The sequence below is a fragment of the Aethalodelphis obliquidens genome, unplaced genomic scaffold (assembly GCF_003676395.1).
Source record: "Aethalodelphis obliquidens isolate GAN/ISIS:26980383/991018 unplaced genomic scaffold, ASM367639v1 scaffold8, whole genome shotgun sequence".
NCBI lineage: Eukaryota > Metazoa > Chordata > Mammalia > Artiodactyla > Delphinidae > Aethalodelphis > Aethalodelphis obliquidens.
In genome coordinates this window covers 3742476-3767438 of record NW_020837952.1, presented here as the reverse complement: position 1 = coordinate 3767438, position 24963 = coordinate 3742476, and the positions used below count along the sequence as shown (strand labels likewise).

At 57.3% G+C, this 24963-nt stretch overlaps 1 protein-coding gene across 1 annotated transcript; it reads left to right on the top strand.

Moving 5' to 3' along the window:
* FIGNL2 (fidgetin like 2) lies at positions 1-24963 on the top strand. The gene is made up of 2 exons (XM_027106323.1): positions 1-175; positions 22868-24963. Exon 2 carries the CDS (start codon positions 22879-22881, stop codon positions 24847-24849), a length of 1971 nt encoding a protein of 656 aa, XP_026962124.1. The 5' UTR covers positions 1-175; positions 22868-22878; the 3' UTR covers positions 24850-24963.

The following is a 24963-nucleotide window of genomic DNA, read 5'->3' as shown; positions in this document are numbered from 1 at the left end:
CCAGTCCCGCTCCCGCCCGCGGCGGCCGCAGCAGCCGCAGCAGTAGCGGCTCCAGGATGGTGAGCGCCGCTGCCCCCCAGCCCCGGCCTGTCGCCCCCGGCCCGCGCCCCAGCCCCGGGGCCGGACGCCCCCCCAGGCCGCGCACACTCACCTAGGACCCGGCCGGGATGCCGAGGTACGGGGCCGCGGGCCCGGCGGGGGCAGGCACGGGAGCGCGCGGGCGGGCCGGGGTCAGGGGGTGGTGACCGTTCGTTCGGTCGGGGTGTCCGGAGCTTTGTCCGCGGGCGCGGGGCAGTGCGAGGGCCGGAGAGGGCGGGGGCTGCGGGGCGAGGGGTTCAGCGAGGCGGGGGTCGAAGGGCAAGGCCAGCGAGAGACCCCAGCGGGTGCGTGGGAGCCGAGGGTCACTTCCCGGGGGGAGGGGGCGGGCAGAGAAGGGGCTCTCCTCTCCGCAGCCGACGGGCACCCTCTTCGCCGCCCCCTTTGGTGCGGAGGCTGCAGCAATAGTCGAGCAGCAGGCTCTGGGGGTAGCCTGCGGGATTGGGGGTGGGGAACCAGAATTTGCGGGTTCGGGTCCCAGAAGGCTCCAGTGTCCGGAGCCCGAGGGCCGGCCCGAGGCCCCTCCCACTCCGTCAGGTCTTTGTCCAGCGGCCCCTGTGTGTGAGGGAGGGGCGTGGGGACTGGGTTCCAGGCCCGGAGATTCCCCAGCATCGTGACGGGGCAGTGACAGGAGACTGAGGCCACTTCGGGCCCTGCGGGTCCTGCGTCCCTCACGCCCAACCCCTGCCTTTCTTCTCTTCTGGCCCGGGAGAGCATAGCCCCCATCTCAGAGTCGGGGTGTTGCAGGAAGCAACTTACTTTCACCCGTGCGCTACAGGCTGCGAGGGTGACCCTCTGAGCTCCCGGCCCTCTCTCCCGAGAGCCCTTTAAACTTCCCCGCTCCAAGAGCCCTCTCTTGGTCTGTCTACACAGAGATTCCCTTGCTAAGGAACCCGCTCGATAGAGGGTCCTCCGCTAGGGTTGGGCACACAGTAGGTGCTCAGCAAATGTACGCCCCCTTCTCGGCCCCTGGGCGGAGGAGGCCTGGGAAGGGGTCTACGCGGGGGCGAGTGTAAGTGGCCTGGAGTCTGCGTCCACAGGCAGCCAGGAGTCCACAGCGCAGCGGTGGGTGGACGGGTGGGTGGGCTGTTAAAGGGACGGTCACTAAATCAGGATTAGGCCGTGGGGCTGTCAGGCTGCCAGGCCCTGTCTCCATGGATACCTAATTTGGAGGAGAATAGAGGACGGAAGAATGTTTGTGTTGTCGTCCGCGCGGGCTGCCGCGGCTGAGCGGACTCCAGCCGTCGGCCAGGCAGCGAGGAATGGGTATCCGTTTCGAAGCCCACTCTGGGCTTCCGCGGGGCGGGAGAACTTCTCGGTTCTCGGGGCCCAGAGCCTTCCCTGTGGAGTCGCTGGAGGGGGCCGGGTGATGCAGTGGTCCAAAGAACTCTGACCCTGCACAGGGGAGCCCCAGAGGCTCTGGGTGGGAGCCCCAGAGTCCAACCTGAACCCCTGTGCATCGTCCTGGAAGCGGCCGGGCTGGGGTTCCTCAGATCCCCCATCCCGGAGCTCCTAGCCGGGAGCAAGCGCCGTCCTCCGCTGCGCTGTGACCCCGGAGGACGGACGCGCTGCGCGGCTCGTGGCTGAGCGCCGCGGGGTCCCAGCCGCACGCCGGTACCCGGCGGCCGCGGGAGCGGCGGGGCAGGGGGCGGGACGGGACTTAACTGGGGTGGGCGAGAAAGGGGCGGGGCCTGCCGGCCAGCTTCGCTCCACCGGGTGACAGGCCTCGTAAATCCCCGTCTCCCGTATTTAACGCCATTTCATTTATTTCCACTTGATTCCACTGGTGTCCTCAGCAGCCGCCCCTGTAAGGAGCGACCCTCGTGCCCTCCCTGTAATATCTTCTCGGGGGAAAGCCCTCTTGCGCCAAAGGGAATTAGTTCTGTGGGGCAGTGGAGCTGCTCCGGGGGAGGCCCAATAACCCCCACTTTTCAGGGGGCCCCCCGTCTCCTCAGGAGAAGAAGAGGAGGGCTGAGAGACCCAGGAATGAGTTTGGCTTTCCGAGGGCCTGCGGGATTCTCGGGCTGTGGTGTGAGGGTGGGCTGGGCTGGGCTGGGGATCCCATGAGTGGACAATCCCACTGCGCCGACTGGAGCGGGGCAGGAGAGGGACCAGGCCCGAGTGTGCTGTTCTCAGAGCCCTTTCCTGCCTTCCTCCTGGTCATCCATGGCCACAGCTTTTTATGGAGCAAGAATCCCCGCCCCTCCCCTCCCCTCCCCTGCCTGGGCTGCAGCTTTATTGCTGAGACCTCAGACTCTCTCCACGCAATTTCACGCCTCTCTGCCTTCGCTCTGGCTGTCCCCTCAGCCAAATGCTTTCCCATTGTCCCTGTCTCTCCACAACCTCCTCATTCTTCAAGGCCCAACTCGGATGCCACACGTCCTCCATATACGGTCTCCAGAGCCCGCAGCTCTTGTCACTTGCTCCTCCCTACATGTTCTCCTAACCCTGCACCTGTGCCTCCTGTCAGCCTCTGAGGCTGAGTCCACGCTAGGCTTTTCCTCCTGGAGGACAGGGTGGAGCATATACTTCCCCGCGCCCCGTCCCCACTGGGGATGCCTGGCACCTTGTGGGTGCTCCATAAATATTTGTGGGCTGAATAAAAGGGGTTTTGTAAGGGCAGCCTGCAAAGCATGGCATCTGAACACTTGCAGGCAAATAACTCTGTGCTCCTGGGTGGGGGGAGACCCCTGGGTGGTTCTCTTCCTCCTCCTCATTTGCTGACCCTCCCCCATCCCCAAGTCCGGGGAGGACTTTGCCCCTTCCTTTCCCCACAGACCAGCATTCTTTCCCTGCCATTATCATCCTGTTAAACAGAGAGACCAGTCAGGATCCATATGGATCACATTAACAATTGCTTATTATCTGGGCCAAGACTGCCCCCACTCTCCACCCCCAGCTCCTCCTGCTGCAGCTGCTGGACCCTTAGGAGCCCAGCCTTCCCGCCTCCCCCTCCCCCCACCTCTGTCAGCCAGGGATCGCAGGGGACAGGCTGGTCTCCCTTGCTCTCCCCATGCCTTCTAGCAGAAGTCTGCTGCTTCTTGACTTGGCTGGCGGCTAATGACTCCTCTACCCGATTTAATGAAAACCAGGTTCTTTGCGGGAGCATGGCTCAGTGAGGTTCCAGGGCCGCTGTGGAGAGAGGTGGACCTGAGGCCGGGTACACCTGGGGTCCACAACCCCGAGAGCCTCTGCCTTCCCGGGGACAGAGGCTGTGGGCTGGGGTAAGCCCCACTAGGCTGACCATGGGGTATACCGATGCCTTCTGCCATCTCAGCCCTGGGCTGGCCCTGCTCCCTTCTTGGAGCTGGCAGGCTAGTGAGGAAGAGCAAAGCAGGAGAGGCCCTACAAGGCTACGTGGGTCCCAAGCCTTATGCCGCAGTCAAAGAAGCAAGAAATCTTAGAGTTTTCCAGAGTGGCTTGAGTGCTGAGGTCGGCCTTGAAGGATGAGAGGTGCGGTTTATGTTTCAATGCATGTAGCCCAAGAATACTAGGAATGGGAGGGTCTTCCAGATGACCCAGTCGTGGGTGCATCACTTTTTTTGATTTACAGACCCCTCAAAAGCCATCCCCAGAAAAATGCACTTCCATCACTCGATACTAGACTTTGCCTTCTGCTTTAGAGGGTCCTTGGACCCCGTGACATCCATGGGAACCCTACATCAGGAAACCCTCCCCCCAATCCAGACCCCCCTGACGTGCTGAGAGCAGAGTGGGGCCTGCAGCCCAGCACTCCTGCCCTCCACGTGGTGCTGTCTCCATGGAAGGTGGACAGGATGAGCCAAGAGACCAGGGGCATCGGACGGAGCTGCTGGGCCAGCCTCTGAGCGGGAAAGGTTCACACTGCCTGGGTCAGGGTATGGGCTAGTCACCTCTGATTGTGTCACCTGGAGAGAGGAGGTCCAGGGGTTGTTTTGCTGTAGGACCCACTCATCCCCAGGAGCAAGGATGCGTGGCAAGAGAGTCTAGCTCTCCTCTGAGCACTCTCGTAAGCGACTTGATGAATCATAGCTAATATTTACGTACATAGTGCTTATTAAATATTCTATATCTCATCTGAGAAGTGGGACTAATCATGGTGCCCTCCTCATAAACATTGTCGTGAGGATTAAATGAGGCAGGGGCCGGAAGCCCTGAGTCCCAGTCTTGAAGGACTGTGGGCCTGTGAGGGCCTGGTCAGAAACGCAGGGGACAGAGCTCAGGGCTATACAGATCCTCCTTGACTTACGATGGGGTTATGTCCCGATAAAACCATCGTAAGTTAAAATTATTGTAAGTCAAAAACACATTTAATGCACCTAGCCTACTGAACATCATAGCTTAACCTAGCCTACCTTACAGGTGACCGGAAAACTTCCGTGAGCTTACAGTTGGGCAAAATCATCAAACACAAAGCGTACTTTATAATAAAGTGTTCAGTATCTCATGTAAGTTATTGAAGACTGTACCGAAAGTGAACAACACAGTGGTTTAATGGGCGCAAAATGGTTGTTTCGTATCAGTTGTTTACCTCGTGATGGCATGGCTAGCCGGCGGGAGCTGCGGCTCACTGCCACTGCCCAGCGTCACGAGAGAGGATCGTACTGCATATTGATCGCTAGCCTGGGAAAAGATCAACATTCACAATTCAAAGTACGCTTTCTACTGAATGCGTATCGCACCACTGTGAAGTCAAAGAGTTGTAAGTCAAACCATCGTGAGTTGGGACGTCTGTGATTGCTGTTGATGTTGACATTTTCCTACTTGGGCCAGCAGGAAAATGGAGAAGGGATTGCAGTGGGAGGCATCCAGGTGCCTGGCTCTCTTTTCCTTTGGTAAGGAGGCGTGGACAGTCAGCCTTTGCAATTCACCTTGGGGACTGGTGGAGGGGTGGGGTGTCCTCAGTGAATGGTAGCATTAGGCAGTGGCCTCGGACCAACCTCCATAGGCCCTAATCCCAAATTTATGATGACCAATCATGCCCCCCACCCGAGGGGCCAAGCCCTGGGCTGCAGTGACCCTGCCACTAATCAGGTCTAATTGCCCTGGACAAGTCACATACTCTGTTTGTGTCTCTATGTCTTCATCTGCAAAATGGGGGTAAGAACACTAGTGAGTGAGTTCGTAGGTGATAGAGGTGTTGGTTTCACATAGTGTGTCCTTTGTCTCTGAAGTACGTGCCTACCTCTGGTGACCCACGTGGTAATTCAGTATCCACTGCAGAGAACCAACTCCCAGCGCAGGAGCAAGGAGAAAAAGGGGACATGAGTGTGAAAGTTCTGGCCCAGGGCAGGGTTTGCCCAGGCCATCTTTGAAGCTCTCTCCGAAGTAGAGTCAGGGCAGGAGCGGGGGCTCAGGAGGTAGGTGAGAGGGGAGCCAGCTTGGCTACCTCTGGAATCCGGGAGGTGGAAGCTGCCTCCCCCCTGCCTCCCCTCACCGCCTGGCAGATTCAAGCCACCTGATCCCCTGCTCAGTGCTGGAATCAATCAATCGGGGATGGATGGGAAGATGTGGCAAAGAGGCTGCATTTTATTCTAACAAACCTGGGTAGAACACCTGCTGGGTGCTGGCACCGTGCCAGGTCCTGGGCCGGGATTCCTGGGCCCCTGAGACTCCCCACACACTCCCCAGGCACCTACATACCAGCCCCTGAGTGGGGCTTTCCTGCCTCGGATCTTCCATAACAACCCTCGGCTTCCCGTGTGGCCTGGAAGGAGCAGATCCCGTCCTTAGCCCTGGCGCTGTTTGCTTTGCTGCAGGTACCCACGTGAAGCACTGCTACACTCACCTCACACTCAGCAGGGCCCTGAGCCAGGCCCAGATACTTTATCCGGACAGGCTTTCATCCAACAAGCATTATTTCTGATGTGCTCCCCCTTTCCAGGAGCTTACAAGACAGTCAAGGACCAGCGGATAGGCCAAAGGACAGGCTGAGCTTTCAGAACCACTCTCCTCGTTTTCCCTGCGTAGGAGGGAGCCTCCGAAGGTGCTTGAGCTGGGGAGCGGTAGACAGGACCCAGGATGGGATGGAGAGGAGAGACTTGGGAAAAGACCACTCCCTTCACAGCAGGGCCTTGCATCTTCAGCAGAGTCCCGAGGAGACTTCTTTTTCCCGAGGGAGGCTGTTCATAGGTGACAGAGGCCCTAATTCGGGCTCTTCCTCTCCTCTCTGCAATTTTTCTGGGTCATCCCCACTTACATGTCTAATAGGCACTGCAAACCCAACAAGTCTAAAAACCGAGCTCCGGCCCACCCCACCCCGATGGGGCAGCTCCATCCCGTTGACAGTGGGAATTAGGAAACTGGGAACGTCCACCTGCTGCTGTCTGGCCTGTTGGGCCCTTGGATGCTTGAGAGTCTGGGGTGGTTTTTCTTCTTTCCAGACCAGTGGGGAAAGAAAACTGGCGAGATTCGGGTTATACTGCAAAAAGACACCTCCCGCTGCCTCATGTTCTTCCACATCTACCCAATCTACCTGGAGGTTTCTGTTGGGGCAGAGGGGCGCCAGGGGGACTTTGGCCACCAGGGGGGATCGCCCCTCCCACCCAGCTCCTCAGAGAGACAGAGGTCATTGGTGGCCAGACGCTCACCCCTCTAGGAAGGGGCTCCTTTTCCAGGTATCCTGTGTTCTGTGTGGGATGCCCATCCTCCTGTCACCATCTTCCATACTGTAGCCCTCTCAGGTCAGAGTTTTGGGGTTTGAGCCCCTTATTGGGAAAGATGGAGCTGCCTCATCGGGGTGGGGTTGGTCAGGAGTTCAGCTTTTAGACTTGTTGGGTTTGCAGTGCCTATTAGACATGTAAGTGGGGATGACCCAGAAAAATTGCAGAGAGGAGAGGAAGAGCCCATCAACTTGCCCAAGAGTGCCCCACCCTGTAGGCAGCCTCTCGTGTTGAATGCCTTTACTGATGGGGAGCTTATCACTTCCAGAGACAACCTACATGTTCTCAGACAGCTAACATTAAGGCAGAAATCTTTCATGGCAGATTCGTCTCATTCGAGGATGGGGTGGGGGAGAGCCGAGGGCCTGCACAGAGCTGCCACCCAGCACCACCCAGCACCATGTCCTAGCTTGGTGACTTCGACGAGTTAACTATGCCTCAGTTTCCTCCTCTGTAGCATGGGAGTAACAGTCGTACTCCCTTCCTGGGGTTATTGTGAGGATTACATGCGCTCACGTGCTTACAGCAGTGCTTGGCACGTGTGCTGGGGACCCAGACCAGAGCAGACAGGAGTTGCTCAGGTTGTTGTTTGGTTTTCGCCTAGCACCATCCCCCCCCCATTTCTCTTTCTGTTCCTGTGGCCCCGCAGGTGGAGGGGGCCACCCCCTGGAGGACAGCCCTGCCCACTCACGCCCAGGTAGACCGGCCAGGCTGCATAGCTGGAGTTACTCAGCTCGGCTCCCCCAGGGCTGGGAAGGGAGTAGGAGGGGGCAGAGGCAGGCAGCCGCTGGGGAAGCCTGCGTAGGCTGCCTGGGCCTGCTCCCTTACCTCTGCTCTGCTCTGGCCCTGTGCGGGGTGTCTCTCACACACCCCTATGCACGGGGAGGCGGGTATATTTGGGGCCCGGGAACATAGGATCACACAGACTTTAATGCTTAAGCCTTTCGGAGGTCACATGCCACCCAAACTGACTCAAGTCAACCTTGGATCCTAAGCTTGGCTGGGGGGAAGGGGGTGGGGTCTGAGAGGGGGCCTTTGTCTCTTGGGCTAAACACCCATGATCCGTGATCCCGGAGGAGCTCACGAATAGAGTTGTATTCCAATGTCATTAATTCCCTTTGTAGCCCCATGTATTGAATATTTAAAAAATTCTACCCCCTGCCCAGGTTTATTAAGGTATAATTGACAAAGTAGTCCCATGTGTTATTTGTTTCTTAACTGAGGTATCATTGACATATAACATTAGTTTCAGGTGTACAACACAATGATTTGATTTTTGTATATAGCGTGAAATGGTCACCGCAATAAGTCTAGCTAACATCTGTCACGATATATAGTTACACCTTTGTTTTCTCTTGTGTATTTTTATCTCATACACTGACAAATACTTTTGAGAACAGGCCGCAAGGTTTACTAGCTTGCACAAGGGGCCTACGACTGAACACTGGTCAAGAGCCCTGACCTCCTCCCCCTCCCACAGCCATGCAGGGCCAAGTCCCAAGGGACGAAGGGCCCCAGACGCAGATCCACGAGGAGACAGGCACTAGGAGGGTTCACCCAGCCCCGGGGAGCAGGGCTGCCGGAGCTGGCCAGTAACCGCCGTGACCACAGCCGCCTCCGCCAGTGCCCGCTGCTGTGCCCACTCTGTGTTGAGGGGCCGAGTGCGCCCCAAGATTCCCAGGGACAGGAAAAGTGTGGCTCGGGAGGAAGTTGGGTCTGGCACGGTGCGGGTTCCCAAGAGGGACCTGAAGGGGCATGTGACATTATCTGGGCATTTTCTAAGTTGGACAGAGGGCAGAGAGGGGGCAGGGCACTGGGGCTCCTTCTATTGGCAGAGGAGGAGTGGGTGAGAGGTGCTCTAGGACACAGGGCAGCAGGGCCAGGGTTCAGGCAGGACATCCAGGGAAGCCGTGGTCTGGGACTCGGTTCCCCGCACAGTCCCAGCCAGCAGTCGAGAGGGGCAGGACAGGGGCCTTACGCTGCAGGGTGATGCCTCCATTCTGGGGCCCAGCTTGGAAAGTGCCCTTCTCTCCTAGGGGTCTCTCAAGCGCATTGGATCCTTCTGTGCCAGAGTGTCTCCCCGACCCCGCCTTTTTCAGGCTGAAGTGCTTGGCCAGCCCTCTTGGGAGCCAAGTCAGAGCCAGGCCTGGTGTCTTGCCCCATCCCCTGGCTCCCTCCAGCCACTCTTGAGAGTACCACCCTTCCTTCACTGCCCTCATGCCAGCGTGGGGGCACACTGGGACATGCTGGTTCCCCCATTTCACACCGGAGGAAACAGAGAGGTTGAGACACTTGCCCCACATCTCAGAGGCTGACCCACTCCATGCATCATCTGAGCCCTAGGAAGGAGGTGGGACTGTGACCTCCAGAAGGACCCCTGGGCTTGCCAGGGTGGGCTCAGAGACCCCCAGCCCCAATGGCAGTCTTCAGACACCTGCCTAACTGAAGTCACCAGTGAGTCCAGGCTGCATTTGAGGGTCCCTAGGAGCAGCCAGTGAAGGTGAGGAAAGGAGGAAGAAGGGAAGGAGTGTGTCCTGCTGTCCAGTGGGCTCGCACTATAAACCCCTCCTAGCAGTCTGTTGGGGGCACTCAGTGACGTCATGGAGATCGAGCTCCGGGTCCAGGAGGCAATGGCCTCTGGGAGATAGCAGCCTGACCCACCAAGTCCTCCGGAAAGCATGGACATAGGGTGAGCCCTCCCTCCCTTTGTGTCCTGTCCCAGGGCCCAGCAGTTAAAGCCCCCACTAACCTGCTCCAACACAGCTCAGGTAGTGAGAAGAGGGCGTAGTAGGGTGGGCTGTGCTGCCCTTAACGCAGTTACCAGCCCCGAAGACTCACTTTACTTGGCCTTGATGAAAATTCTACTTGCCCAGTAGGGCCACTCTCAAGCAGGCATGGAGAGAAGCCAATCGGCTTTGCTAACCTTCATTGAGGGCCGAGTGGTTGATAGCCCAGAACCTCCCAGAGCTGTAGGTAGCTTACAAGAGGATGCCTGTTAACCAGAATGGTTTTCTGTTCCTGAAATTTCAGGCAGCCTAAATAAAGCAAACAAAATCGAGGTAGGTGGAGACAAATTGAGTTTTCTTTGGGGGAAGGGGGAAGGGTGATAAGTAGGCCAGTTCTCTCTACCTGCTGTCTCCAGGGAGATAGATGAATTGGGGATAGGAAACCCGTATTCCTTGCCCTGTGTTTCTGGATATCTTCCCAGCCTGCGGAAGGGGTGAGATTGTGTGGCTGGAAGGAGAGGGCTTAGAGCATCTCCCAGCAGCTACAGCCACCAGGATGAGGGTCAAGAGAAAACATGGAGGGGCTGTCGGAAAGAAGGGAGTGGGCAGGAGAGTAGGGCTTCAGAGCTGGAAAAGTGATTAGCAGCTCTGATGAGGCTGAAGGCAGCCCCGGCAGCCCCGGGGCAGCACAGGAGGGAAAAAGAGCTGTCATGCATAGAGGGCAGACCTGGTGAGTCCCACCACAGTCAGCCAGATCGCAGTGGGTACAGGCAGGTCCCCAAGCCCTGGGGGTGGATGTGCCTCATGGGGATTGGGGGTGGGACTGAGTCTTCAGATAAAGCGTTGGCTGCCCTGTCCTGGGTCTGGCACCCCAGGACCTTCTGCAAGAGAGGGGAAAGCCCAGGAGCCGTGCCCAAGTTCCTAGGGGAGTAGATGGGCCGTTTGATCAGTGAGTGTGTAAATTGGGATTTTGTGGATCGCTTATTCACTGCTGGAGCTGGGGCCCCCAAATTCCTCTGTGCCCCAGAATGCTTAATTTAGTCCTGAGCTTTCCCCTGGGAGAGGAGGGAGGACAGCTCCCCACAGGCCCCCCTCCCCTCCTGCTGTGTCTCCTCCCAAGGCCCCAGGCTTTGTCATTGCAGGTTGAGTGGTTCAAATGTGCTAATACACTCCCTGGGGGCCGCTGGGCAGTGGGACTTACCCTTCAGTGCTGTGATTGGCTAGAAAGACCATGGAGGGAGTTCATGGCGGCAGCTGGGAGTGTGTGTGTGTGTGTGTGTGTGTGTGTGTGTGTGTGTGTGTGCGCGCGCACGCGCGAGCGCACACACGTGCTGTGCGCCTGTTTGGGGGGAGTTTGGGGGGGCTGTCCATCCTGCTCAGACCACTGGACAGAGACAAAGGATCTTCATCTAGCCTGGAACGAGGATTAAGTCCAGAATAAGCCACGTCCCTACCTGGTCAAGCTGGTTAGGGAGCCCACCTGTCCATCTTTACATCCTCTTATTACCTCTTGACGTGGTGGGACTTATTCAGTGTGCGCTGAATGGATGAGTGACCACATGACTGACTGCGTTTTTAACTGGGGTTGTGTCTGCTAGAATAATCCAGCATCTACAGATTCCTAAATCTCCCCCTAAGATTCCTAAGTACCCCCCCTTCTCTCACTGCTGACACAAGGGCGGGCATGAAGGACTGGCCAGACCTCAGGGGACACAGCTGTGACCCCCAGACTCTGTTGCACTGAAGAGTGCTTTCACAGTGATCACGTTTTTCCCTGCCGGCCCCCATCTGTCCATGGGATTTAATGAGGATGAGGATGGTAGGCGAGGGGGGATGGGTGTTAAGCAGCTGATGGGGGAGGGAAGGAGGCAGAGCCTGGAGGGCCAGATGACAAACTGCCCTGTCCTACTGTCCTCTCCTCTTCAGCCTGCCCCTCCTCTGCTGGTGGCAGGCGGGACAGGTTGGGCTGGCGGGGTGGTGGGTTCAGCTCATCTGCCCTCCCTCCCCGGCTCCTGGGGAAGCTGGAGTCCTGAGGAACGGAATCCGAGTCCTAGGGATGTCTTACCTGGAGACCCTAAGAAGTGAGACTCCGTTCAAGTTCAAGAGAAAGCAGCGGAGGCTCCAGCTGTAGTGGGAAGCACCCCGGCTGCAGAAGCAAGTCCTGGCTGGGATGAGAGCAGCACAGTTCCCATGGAACTTCCTGCAGTGGTGGGGATGCTCTGCGTCCGTGCTGACCACGCAGGTGCCACTACCGCGTGTGGCCAGTGAGAGCTTGGAGTGTGGCTAGTGTTGTCGAGGAAATTCCTTTAATTGAATTTCACTTTAACAAGACATTTTTTATTTTTAAATAATTAATAAGTCATTATAAGTGATTTAATTCTAAATAATACATTTTAATGAATTTAAATAGCTCCCTGTGGCTAGCAGCTGCGATGTGGGCAGCACAGGATTAGAGGCTGTGTTCAGAGGTGGAAGCCAGGCTCTTGGGTGCAGATCCCTTCCTGCCTGTGTGACCTTAGGCGGGGTTGTTCGCAGCGTGCGGTGCCCCCTCCCCAGTCTGTCAGAGCACCCCAGCCCCAGTGCGGGTGGGTGACCGAGCGGCCCTTAAGAGGTCCTGGCCAGTGAGGGGGCCCAATACCCAGGGACAGACCAAGAGCCCAGGGTGGGAAAGGAGTGGCTGTATAGAGCTCTAGACTTTGAAGCATCTTAGAACTTCCTTGGGGGTGTCAGTCCTAGAAGGCTTCCTGGAAGAGGGGATAGGGAGCAGGCTTGGGCTGGAGCTGTGCCTGAGAGCCTCGCCCTGAGGGGGCCCTGTGTTTGGCACCCAGGCACCTTGGCCAAGGCTGAGATAGGGAGGGGCTGGCAGCATGGGCTGAGAATCTCAGCTTCCCCTCTTACTAGCTGTTGTGGCCTTGGGAGAATCACTCTCCCTTCTCTGAGCCTCCATTTCCTCTTCTGTAAAATGGGGAGAATATGTTTATCTATCAGGGAAGTCGTGAGGATGAAACTGAATGGTAATTATTCAAGTTCTCTGCAAACACTAGAAGGCCGGGAGAAAGGGAAGGTTTATCCTCAAGGGTGCTCGGCCCCTGGCCTGGCCTCTCAAGACGACAACAGATGGTCACAGCTTGTCTGTGGCCCTGACCGCGGACACAAGCAGGGATTTCTGCACTCTCCCCTCCCCCCAGCGCGTGTGCACACACACAGCCCAGATGGGGGCTGCTTGGCCGGCCTCCTGCTGTTTGGCATTTGACATATGAGGAGTCCAGGGCCAGAGCACACCCCACGCCCCCTGCCACCCCCATCCCAGAGAGGAGCCAGACTGGCGGGGAGGCCTTACTACCTTGAGGAAGCAGGATCCCAAGGGCCCTGATCTCTTTACCATGTGTCCGGTGGCCTTTGATGGGAATTCCATTGCCCCTTTTGTCCTCTCCCAGAGGCCTGGCTGGGGGAAGAGAGGAGGAGGAAGAATTTTTGGGGGAAAAAGAAAAAAAAAAAAAAAGGAAGGCCAGGTGGGGTCCCTGGGAGGCTGGGTGTCCTTCGGCTCCAGCCAGATCAGGGCTGGGTATTTCCTCTGGTGTTCACAGACACGGATTCCCCTTCCAGGCAATCCCTCCCCGTCCACTCCTGAAGTAATTCCCTGGCTTTGCCTCTTGCCACCCTCAACAGCTCACGTGGGCTCAAATTTAGTCACCTGGGTTTTTTTCTTTATTTGGACGCAGAAGCACTTTCAAGCCTCTTTGCTCATCCATCCATCCATCCATCCATCCACTCTACAGAGTCTATTAAGAACTTACTGTGCGCTAGGTACTGTCCTAGGTGCCTGGGATAAGACAGTGAACAAAACCAAGTACCTGCTTTCATGTAACTTTCCAATGGGTACAAGAAGATAAAGCCACAAGTAGGTCAGATTATGATGAGTGCTACAGAGGACATCAGGTTGGGGGGTCAGGTCTGATGAGGTGACAGTTGAGCAGAGGCCTGGAGTGAGTGAAGGTGTGAGCCGTGCAGAGGCCTGGGGAAAGAGTGTTTCAGGCACAGAGTGCAGCAAGGCCAGGGCCTCTGAGGCGGGAGCAAAGCCAGTGTGCGGGGAGCAGTGAGGAAGCCAGTGTGACTGGAGGGGAGGTGCCAGGGGACAGTGGCGGGAGGGGAGGCCCGGAGGGGAGGGGAAGCAGATGGGTGGGATGAGGTCGGCTACTAGGAGGACTCTGGCTTTTCTTCCCAGTGAGATGGGAGCCTCTGGAAGCTTCTGGGCAGAAGAATGACATGCTCAGACATGTTTTCAAAGGTCCTGTGGCTACTGCGTTGCGACTAGAGAGTGGGGCACAAGAGTGGACATGGGGAGGGGAGAATGGGAGGCCGCTGCCGTCCTCTGGGTAAGAGATGTCGCCGGAGTGGTGAGAGGTGGCTGCAGTTTGGATAGATTTGGAAGCTGGGGACAGTCTGATTTGCTGGTCTGAGGTGTGAAAGAGAGAAGTTAGAAGTGACCCCAAGGTTTCTGGCCTGAGCACCTAGAAGGGATGAGGCTGCCGTTTCCTGAGGTGGGGAAGACCCAGGGTGGGAGTAGTGGGTGGTGGGTAGGTCGGGGCTGGGTGAGAAAGTCAGAAGTTTGATTTTTGGACACGTCAATTGTGTCCATTAGACATTTAAGCGGGGAGGGGTCAGGAAGAAGGTTGACTATGCCAGTGGGGTGTGCATGGGGGGGGAGCTAGGCTGGAGAATCCTCAGTGCACAGCCGATGGTCAAGGCCGTGAGCCTGGGTGGGGTCTCCAAGCAGTTAATGTGGAGAGAAGCCTCCAAGGACTGAGCCCTGGGCTCAGCAAGGCTCGGAGGGGAGGGGTGAAAGGAGGGTCTGAAAGAGGTGGAGGAGGAGAGGGGGCGGGGCGCCCAGTGAAGAAGCTTCAGGAAGGAGGGGGGACCGGCTGAGTCCAATGCCGCTGAGCTGAGGACTGGCCATCTGACTGACGGTCAGACTTAACAACGCGCACACAGACAGCTGGAACGCTGGGTGTGAAAGCCTGGATGGAGGGCGTTCAAGAGAGAATGGGAGGGGAGGAAGCAGAACTTGTAGCATAGGCATCTTTTAAACTCTTTCTTGTTTTTGTTTTGTTTTTGATTTTGGTAAAAAGCAAGCAGAGTGCAATAGGATGTATTTGGAAGGGGATCAAGAGACCCTCTTGAGCTCCCCCGACCCCAAGATGGGAGAAGGAGCAGCACGTTGGTGGGCTGATGAGGATGACCCAGTAGAGGGGGAAGCTGGTCATGCAGGACAGGGGAGACTTGAGGGAACACGGTCCCTGGGCATCGAAAGGGGACGGGATCCGGGCGCAAGAGGAAGAACAGCCTGTGTTCTTACTGCCAGGAGGGGCTTCCTCCAGCTCTCCCCGAAAGGCAAGGGGTCAGTTAGGGCTGGAGTGGCCAAGGAGGATGCGTGAAGGAGGAGGGACCTGCCGTGGGCCTTGAAAGATGGGAACGAGCTAGTTGGCACAGGGAGAGCTTTCCAGTGAGTAGACCTGGGTGAGCAAAGCCCTGTAGGCTGGACTGAGCAGGGCCGTTTCCCAGGTGTCTTTTGGCTCCGACCATTCCCACCTCCTGGCACGTGACCCCTTCCTCATCTCCCTATGGCTCTCCCTTCCCCCTTCCCCAGCTCCAGTTCTCCACCATTTTTCCAGCCAAGGAGTGAGTTTAGGGACATGGAGGGGAGTGTTGAGATCTGCTGGGTGGACCCCTGCTCCCCTCCGGGGTCTGCTCCCCCATTTGTATCCTTGCCTTACCGGAGCCTGTGGAGGTGCGAAAACACTGGCCAGAAGGAGGAGGCCCTCTTTCTGACCTTGGGCAAGCAGAACCTCCTCCCTGGGACTCAGTTTTATCATCTGTAAATACTATCTACTTAGGTGGGGTGTTGGATGGTGAGTGATGACACGGGTGTGCCGGCACTCCCTGCTCAGCTCCGTGGCGAACACACCCCAGTGCTTTCTGTCCACAGAGACCCATTTTAGGTGCCGCCCTGATTCCCCACCGAAAACAGGCTCCACAGCCTCCCAACTGCCAGTGTTCATTCCTTTCTTTTCTTTCTTGCTCTTTCATTCTTTCCTTCCCTTCTTTCTTTTTCTTTCTCTCCATCCCTCTTCCTTTCCTTTCTTTTCTCTTCTTTTCTTTCCTATGGCCATAACCACTTCCACCTCATCTTCCCTGTGAGATGGTAGAGTTGCAAGGAAGGGCTGGGTCCGGTTTTGCCCCTGTGACAGCTGTTGCTCAGTGGCTGGCACTCTGAAGGTATATGAAAGTGTTTGCTGGCTGGACGGAAACAAGACTGTGAACCTGAAGAAATTGGGCTGCCGCCCTTGCGGCGCAGAGTTTTGTAGCTGCCTCTCTGGCCTCTTCTGGTTCATCCCCTAAACACTTACTGAGCCCGACCCATGCTAGGCCCTGTGTCTAGGGCGGGGTGCTGGGGGTCCAGCTGCGCTGGGGGGACAGCTTCCTAGATGGTGGGTGCAAGGCCTGAGGCAGGTGACCTGTCCTGTCCTCCAGAGGCTCCCGGGTGCCCTCCCTCTCCTCCCCTCTTGCAGTAACTGGGGGTTGGCACGAGGGGGCAGGGCCCAGTGGATGGGGGAACTGTCCCCTTCAAGCTCTGCCAGGCAGCCAGAGACCCCCGGGGCATCAGTTGTGAGCAAGAGACAAAAAGCCTGGGACAAAAGGCCTGTGGGAGCCGTGGTGAATAGATTAATGAGATTTCCATATGAGGCCCAACAATGGGATTCTCCACTCCAGCCCCTTTGTCCCAGGCTGAGATAATAGAGCCCGAGGAGCTGGCCCGGGAGGGTGACATGGGCCCTTCTCCACCCAGGACTGGAGACACCACACAGCTGCCCCTCCTTCCTGCCCCGCCCCCAGCCCTGTGGGTCAGGGAATTCTGAACCAGAGAACTTCTGTGAGATGGGGAGGGCGTGTGAGGGGCCCCCTTACGGAGTCGGAGGCGGGTGTTGACACTGCATGGTTGGGGTCCCTTCCCACCTCAGCCTGTATAAAACTCATTTAAAGGGTTCCTAGTGAGAGCAGGTTTGCTGTTCATCATCTACAGCATCTCATTTGACAGCGGAAGAAAGCGAGGCTTGGAGAGGTTAGGCATCTTGCCCGTGGTCACGTAGGGACAGCTCAGGGCGTCTGCTGCCTCTTGATGTCAGAATGAGGGTGGAGGCGTGTGTGAGGGAGAAACACTCCTCCTGTGTGTCCCCCTTTCTCTCACACTGCTTCACTTCCAACACCAGAACTGTGGGTTTTCCACACACCAGCCAGTTCTGGGACACCAGCTGGGTGTCCTCCATATTTAACTCAATCCTGACACAATCTACTGGAGGTAGCGGCAGCTCCCACGGGTTAAGGGCCCAGTCCTACAAGACTGCCCCCTTCAGATGCCAGTCACAAGTCTGGGCTGTTATCTGTGCTTCTGACCAGTGTGGGGTGTAAATCAGAGGTTCCCACGACCCCCTCCTGCAGTTCGATTAATTTGCTAGAGTTGCTCATGGAGCTCAAGAAACCAGTTTACTTACTAGATTACTGGTTTATTATGAAAGGATTTAAGTCAGTAACAGCGGGATGGAAGAGACGCATAAGGCAGGTATATGGGAAGATGCATGGCGCTTCCTTGCCCTTTCCCAGCAGCCACCCTCCCAGCACTTCCACGTGTTCACCAGCCCAGAAGCTCTCCCAACCCCGTCCTCTGGGGTTTTTGTGGAGGCCTCTCACACAGCCGACAGCGATTAAGCCGTTGGCCACTGGCAATGGAGCTCCATCTCCAGCGCCTCTCCTTTCCCTGGAAGGTGGGGTGGGGGGCGCTGAAAGTTCCAACCCTCTAATCGTGGCTGCTTCCCCTTGCAAGCAGGCTTCATCTTTAGGTTTCCTAGGAGCTTTCCCCAAATCACTTCATTAACATAAACTCAGGTGTGGTTGAAAGGGACATGTTAGGAATCACAGGAGACCAATTTCATCTTTATTGCTCTGAAGCTATTTCAGGAACTCGGACGAGAGAGCAAATATTATAATGAAAGATGCTCCCGTCACTCTTATGCTTAGGAAATTCCAAGGGTCTGGGGAGCTGTGAGTCAGGAACAGAGGATGAAGACTAAATATTGGGCTGGCCAAAAAGTTCGTTCGGGCCCACCCGTATATATTTCTTATCGTAAATCACACTATCACAGCCTGTGTCAGACCTGATGCACGGAGTGTCCTGGGCCTGGTCCACGGGGATCGGAGAGGCCCACGAGGACTGAAATCAGTGCACTGAGTGCCTTGGCCATTTGTAAAGGCCCAATCACTTCCCTCTTTGATCCTGGAAGACTTCCTACAAGTGAGGGGAGGGTTTTATAGAATTCTTTCCTCCCCCTCCATCCAGCAATTCTTTGTTACTATTTATTGACCACCTATGAGTTTGAAGGACTGCACTGTGTGTGTGGAGTCAAATGGAGTTCCAGCCTCCCAGGGTCTGCAGAGAAAGAGTTGCTTCAGGAGCCTGACCTCCTTTGCTCCCCAAAGGGTGCAGTTTCAAAAAGTGGCGTTTTCTCCACAGAGTCCCAGCCACCCCCAGCGAAGCCCACACACCCAAATAAGGAACTGTCTGCCCAGCCTAGGGGTGTGAGTGTTTATCAGATGGCAAGGTCGCGGGTGAAAGGGACAGCTCTACTCGGGCTGTCTTGCAGTGAGAGGGCACATATTCTTCTGCGTGTGGGGCACAGTTAACTTGGGATCCCCCAGGGGGAGATGCTTCCAACTGCAGGTTTGAAGGGTAAGCATACAGCACTGGAAGCATAGCCACATTCCCGGGCAAACACCGAAAACGTTTCCTTAGGGCCAAGGAAACAGCCTTGGTGGAGGCTGTGTCATGGCCTCAGGCTCTTCTCTTGCCGTGAGTACCAAGGGCTAGACCAGGGAGATACTGCAGCCAAGAGGTCAGGGCCTGGGCCCTGCAGTTAGACTGCTGGGGTCTGAATCCTGCTCCCCTGGGTAACAGCTGTGTGACCTTAGGGATGTATTAACCTCTCTGTACCTCAGTCTCTTCATCTGCCAAATGGGGATGATGACAATAGTATTTCTCATTGGGCTGTTGTGAGGGCCACACAAGACAGTGCATAAAGCACGGAGAAGGGGCTGGCTCTGCCCCCAGTGGGGACAGAGAGGAAATGGCATAAGGACCAGTCTGTCATATCAGAGCTGGAACATTCTTCACATTCCCCCAACCCCAAGGGGAAGTGACTTGTTCGGATTCACTCAGTAAGGTTGGGCCACTGCTCAGGTTCCTAATTGTACCATTTATCCTTCTACTTTATATCCGACGCTGGACTGTGTACTTATGTTATCTCTTTAAAATCCTCATGGCCATTCTGCAAGGCATATGTCATGCCCTTTAACAGGTGGAGAAATTGAGCTTCAGTGAGGTTAGGCAGCGTGCTCAGGCTCACATCATAAGTGTTTGAACCTGGACTCAAACCCAGGTCTCTCTGATTCAAAACCTATACCTTCCCCCAGTCCCCCAGGCCTTCCGTCATGTGTAGCTCAGCTGAAGTAGGGACTGCAGTGTGCCCTATGAACCTGGGAAGGAGGTGGGGTCCCTCTCCAGGGGGGTTCCCTCCAGCTCCTGACTAGCAGGCCCCACCTCCCCGTGGGAGAGGAGAGGGCTGTAACTGGCCTGAGGGTGAGGGCAGGGACACAGCATGCTCTACCCTGCTATCACTGCAGGCAGAGAGTGACGCTTGAGGGAAGAATGAAGGAGAAGGGCGCTTGAGGGAAGAATGAAGGAGAAGGGCGAGAGAGATGGGCTGGTAGTTAGTAGGGGACTTAGGGTAAAGGAAGTCTTTTTGAAAATGGGAAAGAATTAAGCTTGCTGTGGGGATGAAGCCAGGCCATGGTAGTGGGGAAGAATAGTTCATTCATGGGGCAAGGTCCCAGCCTGGGCCAGATGGGGTCATGGGTTGAGGTGGAGGGACCCTCAGGCCGCCTGGCCTGCAAAATGGATGCAGATGGAGATAAAGGTGAAAATAGAAGGCCAGAGGTGAGGGAGACGTGCCCCTGGCGAAAACGGAAGAGAACAGCCTGGAGCGGAAGGCCAGTATCTGAGGGGACTGAGGGTAGAGACAATCTCAAAGTGGGTGGGATGAGCTGTGGTGGACAAGGGCCCCTTTGGGCAGGGGCTAGGAGAGCCTGCAAGGGGCTAAGCCCGGAGCAGATGAGACAGATGGGTGTGGAGCTGGGAGGACAGGCTTGGAGGGCCAGAGGTAGTGGGTTCCTGGAGTCCACAATGGCTGAGGTGGAGTGGCTCGATGCGGACCAGGGCCTGAGTGCTGGCTTGGTCTGGAGAGAGGGGACCTGAGTGAAGACTGCTGCAGGCCAGGGCAGGAGCTGGCTGAGGGGCAGGGAGGATACTGCAGGACAGCCACAAGGAGGGGCAGCGGATCTGGCAGTGGGCAAGGGAGATGTGTGTGAACAAGTCCACACCCAGAGCCTTCCTTGTTGTGTCTGTGTATGTCCTTCTGGGAGGGGCCACCCTTTTCCCCCAGCATGCCCAGTTTAATAAGTTCAGGGAAAGTGCTCTCATCACATTCAAATCTCTTTTCCCTATATTAAGGAGCCAAAGCTCCCTATCTATATTCACAGATAATAGTGAATTAAAAAAAAAAAACAGGTTTGGGGGGCTATGTCATAACACAATTTTGCATTTGTATGACTCTGATGTTACCACATATGACCCTGCAAGCAGAACCACTTGGGATTTCTGATATCCCAGGACATTACCTGTTTGACAATAGGTAAAGCCTCTGTTCTTCGGAGACCCCTCAGTAGGAGCGGCATATCTGCAGCCCTCAGACCTCACCCTCAGTTCTGCTGTCTCTGCTCTGCTCTCTTGCCATTGGTGGCCAGGATCACCTCTCGGATGGAGGCGAAACAAAACTAAGAACTCCTCTATTAAAGATTTAGTATCCGTGGCTCATGCCTTCCCTAGGGCAGCGGGGATGAGAGTAAATAGTTTTATTTTCAAAGACTGTCCTCACCCAGTGACATCAGGTTACAGCCATAAGAGGTGATACAGTCAGGCTGCTGCAAGTAAGGGCAACTGTGGAGAGCCTGAGAAGCAGTCTGATTACTTTCAGCCTCTTCTTCTACCACTCCCCCCACATATACCCACTTGCAAGGCTCCAGGGACCCAACAGTTCTTGGTGCTCCCTCTAGGCTTACAGCGTATAGGTTATGTAGGTTGTGCACTGCACAGGAGCCCTACTTCTAAAGGGGCACAGTTCACATCATAGACGTGGTAGATTTGTAGACTTATTATGACGATTTTCCAGAAGGTGGCAGTAAGGCATCTTGAAGGAGGGAAGAGGGCATATGAACTATTCCAGCCCTGGCTTTCTCAACGCACTGTGCCCTGCATCTTTGAAGGGGCTGGAACCCTCTAGCCGGTCTGGTCAGTTTTGGTCTCTCACCCTTCAAGGTCCAGCAGAGATACTCCTCCCTGGTGAGGCCTTCTCAACCAGGCATGGCACATCCCGCCGAGCCCTAGAGCTCTGGGCACACACCTCTCTTTTCCCACCTCATAAAGGATGTTGTCTGTCTCCTCCACCTGGTTGAACCATCATATTCACCTTTCAACCTGCCCCCATGCCCAGCACAGCTCTTAGTATGTGCTCAATAAAAAAAAATTTTTTTAATTTTATTTATTTATTTATGGCTGCACTGGGTCTTCGTTGCTGCGCACAGGCTTTCTCTAGTTACGGCGAGTGGGGGCTACTATTCGTCGTAGTGCGCGGGCTTCTCATTGCGGTGGCTTCTCTTGTTGCGGAGCATGGCCTCTAGGGCGCACGGGCTCCAGTAGTTGTGGCATGCAGGCTCAGTAGTTGTGGCGCGCAGGCTTAGTTTCTCCGTGGCATGTGGGATCTTCCCGGACCAGGGCTCGAACCTGTGTCCCCTGCATTGGCAGGCAGATTCTTAACCACTGTGCCACGAGGGAAGTCCCTCGATAAAATTTTGTTGAAGAAAGAATATTGAACCTGTAAGGTTAACTTGTCTTATCAAAAGCTTAGGTTTGAAAAATCATCATCAGCAAAAATCTTCTCTGGCATGTCATGGGCCCATTTAGTCTTTGAGATGTTATCCTCGGATCAGGTCACCCAGTTGGAACCATATGCCTGGCGAGTGCTGTTCCCCAGGCCTTGGATCCCTTTTACCAGTGTGGCCCATGCCTGGACTGGTGCTGAGGGACAGTGGACAAAACGGTCGTGTTAACACTTCTGCCGTGTTTACAGCACGGCCACTGAAGAGGCCACTTTTATTACATCTCACAGGCCGGCTTCCTGAGATCCATGAAAAAAAGTTCCATGATCTCAATGCCAGGAACATTTTTGCTTCTTTTGAGTATGACAGTGTTTTGTTTTGTTTTTTTTTTTTTACTTTGCAAGATGAGTTATTTGGTTCCTGGGAAGCTCCGAGACAAATTTGTGACCCACTTTCTATTATGTGCACTAACTTCGCACTGCTGTGAACTAACTTTGTCCCATCTTCTCTAGAAGACATATATGTCTTTTCTAAACAAACTTTTTGTACTGTGGTGTAACATTCTGTGAACGAGGCCGGTGTCAGCACCTGCTCTCTGCACGCAGTCGTCATGGGCAGAATTGGGTCTGGAACCCAGGTGCTCTAACTTCATCAGGTAGAGACTAAGAAACCAAGTAGAAAGGAAGTGAATGCTTCTGGGTCAGCCTCTGGGGTTTCCCAGGGCCGATATGGTGCTGCCACTGACACGGGCATCCCTCACTTCAGGCCCAAAGGGAGCCCCTGGAGCCTCAGGGAAGGCTAAGGTGAACAGAGCACTTAGGACTATCAGACTGCTGGGCCACCGCTAGGCCAGGGGCCTTTACACAACCCCAGTGCCTCTGTAGTGCCTAGCACATGGCGGGTGTGCAGCAAATATCTGTTACTGAATGAGCCCCACCTGGGTTTGACTATTCCCAGGGCTGGGGGTGGGGGAAGGGGGGACTACCCATTGCCTGACCCTTCACTACAATAGGTCTAAAAGTAAGGACCATGTGTCCTAGAGGGCAGGGCTAGAGGGGCCAGGACAAAACAATAGTCATTACCTAGAAGGTGAAGTTAGGGCCAAACATGTCATTTTCAGATCCATCTTGGATCTGCGGAAAGTATTTTCAGATAACTTAATTGTGGGACATGAGGGGCAAGTCAAATATGGTGTTTTTGGTGCCAGAAGACGGCCTAGGGAGGGTGGAACGGTGTGGGTGGATGCAGGAAAACCAGCCTGTCCCAAGCTAAGGTTTAAGAAGGTCGGCCTGTGGCTGGCAGTCGACAGGCTCTCAGAGGCTCTGCAGGGTCTCACTAGACTCTTCTCTCTCTTGCCTGAAGCTCTGTCGAAGATGCACTGGACACCGGAACACGCCCAGCCCCTCAACCAGTGGCCAGAGCAGCACCTGGACGTCTCCTCCACCACCCCGTCGCCGGCCCACAAGTTGGAGTTGCCCCCCGGGGGTCGCCAGCGCTGCCACTATGCTTGGGCACACGACGACATCTCTGCCCTCACTGCCTCCAACCTCCTCAAGCGCTACGCAGAGAAGTACTCGGGTGTCCTGGACTCGCCTTACGAGCGCCCCACCCTGGGCGGCTACGGCGACGCCGCCTTCCTCAACGGCGCCAAGGGGGACCCCGAGCCCTGGCCGGGGCCGGAGACCCCCTACCCCTTGGCCTCGCTCCACGAGGGCCTCCCGGGAACCAAGTCGGGCACTGGGGGCGGCTCCGGGGGCCTCGGGGGTTCCCCGGTTTTAGCCGGTAACCTACCTGAACCCCTCTACGCCGGCAACGCGTGCGGGGGCCCGTCGGCAGCGCCCGAGTACGCGGCGGGCTACGGCGGGGGGTACCTGGCGCCCGGTTACTGTACGCAGACCGGCGCCGCGCTGCCCCCGCCTCCCCCGGCCGCGCTCCTGCAGCCCCCGCCCCCGCCGGGCTATGGCCCCTCTGGGCCTCTGTACAACTACCCAGCGGGAGGCTACGCCGCGCAGCCGGGCTATGGGACCCTCCCGCCGCCGCCCGCCCCGCCCCCGGCCCCCTACCTAACCTCGGGCTTGGCGGCGCCCACGCCCCTGCCCACACCCGCCCCGTCCCGCCCACCGCCCTCCTCCTACGGCTTCCAGGGGGCCTCGGAGGCCGGAGTGTCGCTGAAGCGCAAGGCGGCCGACGAAGGCGCCGAGGGCCGCTACCGCAAGTACGCCTTCGAGCCCGCCAAGGCCCCGGCGGCCGACGGCGCCTCCTACCCCGCCGCGGACAACGGCGAGTGTCGGGGCAACGGGTTCCGGGCGAAGCCGCCGGGAGCGGCGGAGGAGGCATCAGGCAAGTACGGTGGCGGCGTTCCCCTCAAGGTCCTGGGCTCCCCCGTCTACGGCCCGCAACTCGAGCCCTTTGAGAAGTTTCCGGAGCGATCCCCGGCGCCGGCTCCCCGCGGGGGCTTCGCGGTGCCGTCCGGGGAGCCTCTCAAAGGTGTGGACCCGGGGGCCCTGGAGCTGGTGACCAGCAAGATGGTGGACTGCGGGCCGCCGGTGCAGTGGGCGGACGTAGCGGGCCAGGGCGCGCTCAAGGCGGCGCTGGAGGAGGAGCTGGTGTGGCCCCTGCTGAGGCCGCCCGCCTACCCCGGCAGCCCGCGCCCGCCGCGGACCGTGCTGCTCTTTGGGCCGCGGGGCGCCGGCAAAGCGCTGCTGGGCCGCTGCCTCGCCACGCAGCTGGGCGCCACGCTGCTGCGCCTGCGCGGAGCCACGCTGGCCGCGCCGGGCTCCGCCGAGGGCACGCGCCTCCTCCAGGCCGCCTTCGCGGCTGCGCGCTGCCGCCCGCCCGCGGTGCTCCTTATCAGCGAGCTGGACGCGCTGCTGTCAGCTCGGGAGGACGGCACGAGCGCCGCGGGCGCGCTGCAGGCGCCGCTCCTGGCCTGTCTGGACGGCGGCTGCGGCGCGGGAGCCGACGCCGTGCTGGTCGTGGGCACCACCTCGCGGCCCGCGGCCCTGGACGAGGCGACTCGCCGGCGCTTCGCTCTCCGCTTCTACGTGACGCTGCCCGACGGCCCGGCCCGCGGGCAGATCCTGCAGCGGGCGCTGGCCCAGCAGGGCTGCGCGCTGAGCGAGCGGGAGCTGGCGGCCCTGGTGCAGGGCACCCAGGGCTTTTCCGGGGGCGAGTTGGGGCAGCTGTGCCAGCAGGCGGCGGCCGGGGCGGGCCTCCCGGGGCTGCAGCGCCCCCTCTCCTACAAGGACTTGGAGGCGGCGCTGGCCAAGGTGGGCCCTACGGCCTCGCCCAAGGAGCTGGACTCGTTCGTGGAGTGGGACAAAATGTACGGCTTCGGACACTGAAGGCGCTCCGTGAGGCCGCGGGAGCCGCCGCCCCCCTCCCCGGCCCTCTGTTCGCGAAGTGAGGGATATGGGGTGGGGGAGAGAAGGGGGCGCCGGTGGATGTTTTTGTTTCGT

What these genes read in the sequence shown, in the direction of transcription:
- FIGNL2 (XM_027106323.1), top strand. Translation starts at nt 22,879, where the DNA reads ATGCACTGGACACCGGAACACGCCCAGCCCCTCAACCAGTGGCCAGAG.